We start from the raw sequence: 990 nt of genomic DNA on the forward strand, positions 1-990 counted from the left end.
AAAACTAAATTCAAATATCGTGATAATACCGTATACCGTGATAAAAGCATTAGCAATTAATTGCAACATGAAAATTTGATACCGGCATATCCCTAGACACATGCTACTCGTATTCAAAAGATGCCAGTGGTTTGGCGCAGTGAGTAATGAATTCAAACAGGAAGATCTCATCAGAGAGCCAAACAATATATGCGGGATGGCACAAAATGAAATCCTGACTCATGGATCATGAGAGACGTCAGCTGGAAGCTTTATTTGAGTTTCTTAGCAGCAGCTGCACTCTCCAGTCACGTGACCATTGTTAAACTTCCGAGCCAAATGCACACACAGAACACGCTTACAGCTTATCTCAGGAGAAGAGCTCTGGAGAGCGGCTTTTGCGTCAGTTCGCAGGAAAACTTCCCTGCCGTGCTTCCGGGAATTCAGTCCACTAACCCTGAAATGCAGTCTTGTTTTTGCTCAGTCTGACTCCAAATCCAAAACCAGAGATGGGAACTGAACCCCTCCCTCCGCCAGCAGCGAGTACAAGCCCCGCAGAACCACAGCACTGGGTCCAGCGGCTCCGGGATAAGAGCTCCAGTAAGACGCAAGGCTATCGGACATCGCCTAAAAACAGAAAACACGGAAACATTTGATTACTGCTCTGCTGTCTACCTAGATAGCATACAGTGCATGCCACAAGGTTATTAAACTAAGAATGAAACTGAAACCATAAACCATTACATGAAAGAAAATAAACATGGACTGAAATAAAGTAAAATACATAACAAAAAAAAATTATTTTATTTCTACAAGCAGCTTAGGTAACATTTCTCATTTTAATTTAGTTTAAAAACATTAAAATCGTGATGCACTAAAACTATTAAAACTAAAACTGAAGTAAAAATGAAAAATAATAAATACATAAATAAATAAATATAAATAAATATATATATATATATATATATATATACACATACACACACACACACACACACACACACACACATA

General features: G+C 38.4%; 1 protein-coding gene across 2 annotated transcripts in view; it reads right to left on the bottom strand.

Annotated features, from left to right (window-relative positions):
* Window positions 1-243: 243 nt before the first annotated feature.
* The window catches only part of LOC107695706 (uncharacterized), a 10,525-nt gene continuing 9,778 nt past the window's right edge, over window positions 244-990 (bottom strand). For both annotated transcript variants that reach the window (XM_016495728.1, XM_016495727.1), the window contains exon 10: window positions 244-606. In XM_016495728.1, the coding sequence (XP_016351214.1) occupies window positions 460-606 (147 nt within the window). In that variant the 3' untranslated portion in view covers window positions 244-459. The remainder of the gene's footprint in view (window positions 607-990) is intronic.

The sequence above is a fragment of the Sinocyclocheilus anshuiensis genome, unplaced genomic scaffold (assembly GCF_001515605.1).
Source record: "Sinocyclocheilus anshuiensis isolate Anshui unplaced genomic scaffold, SAMN03320099.WGS_v1.1 scaffold1075, whole genome shotgun sequence".
Taxonomy (NCBI): Eukaryota; Metazoa; Chordata; class Actinopteri; order Cypriniformes; family Cyprinidae; genus Sinocyclocheilus; species Sinocyclocheilus anshuiensis.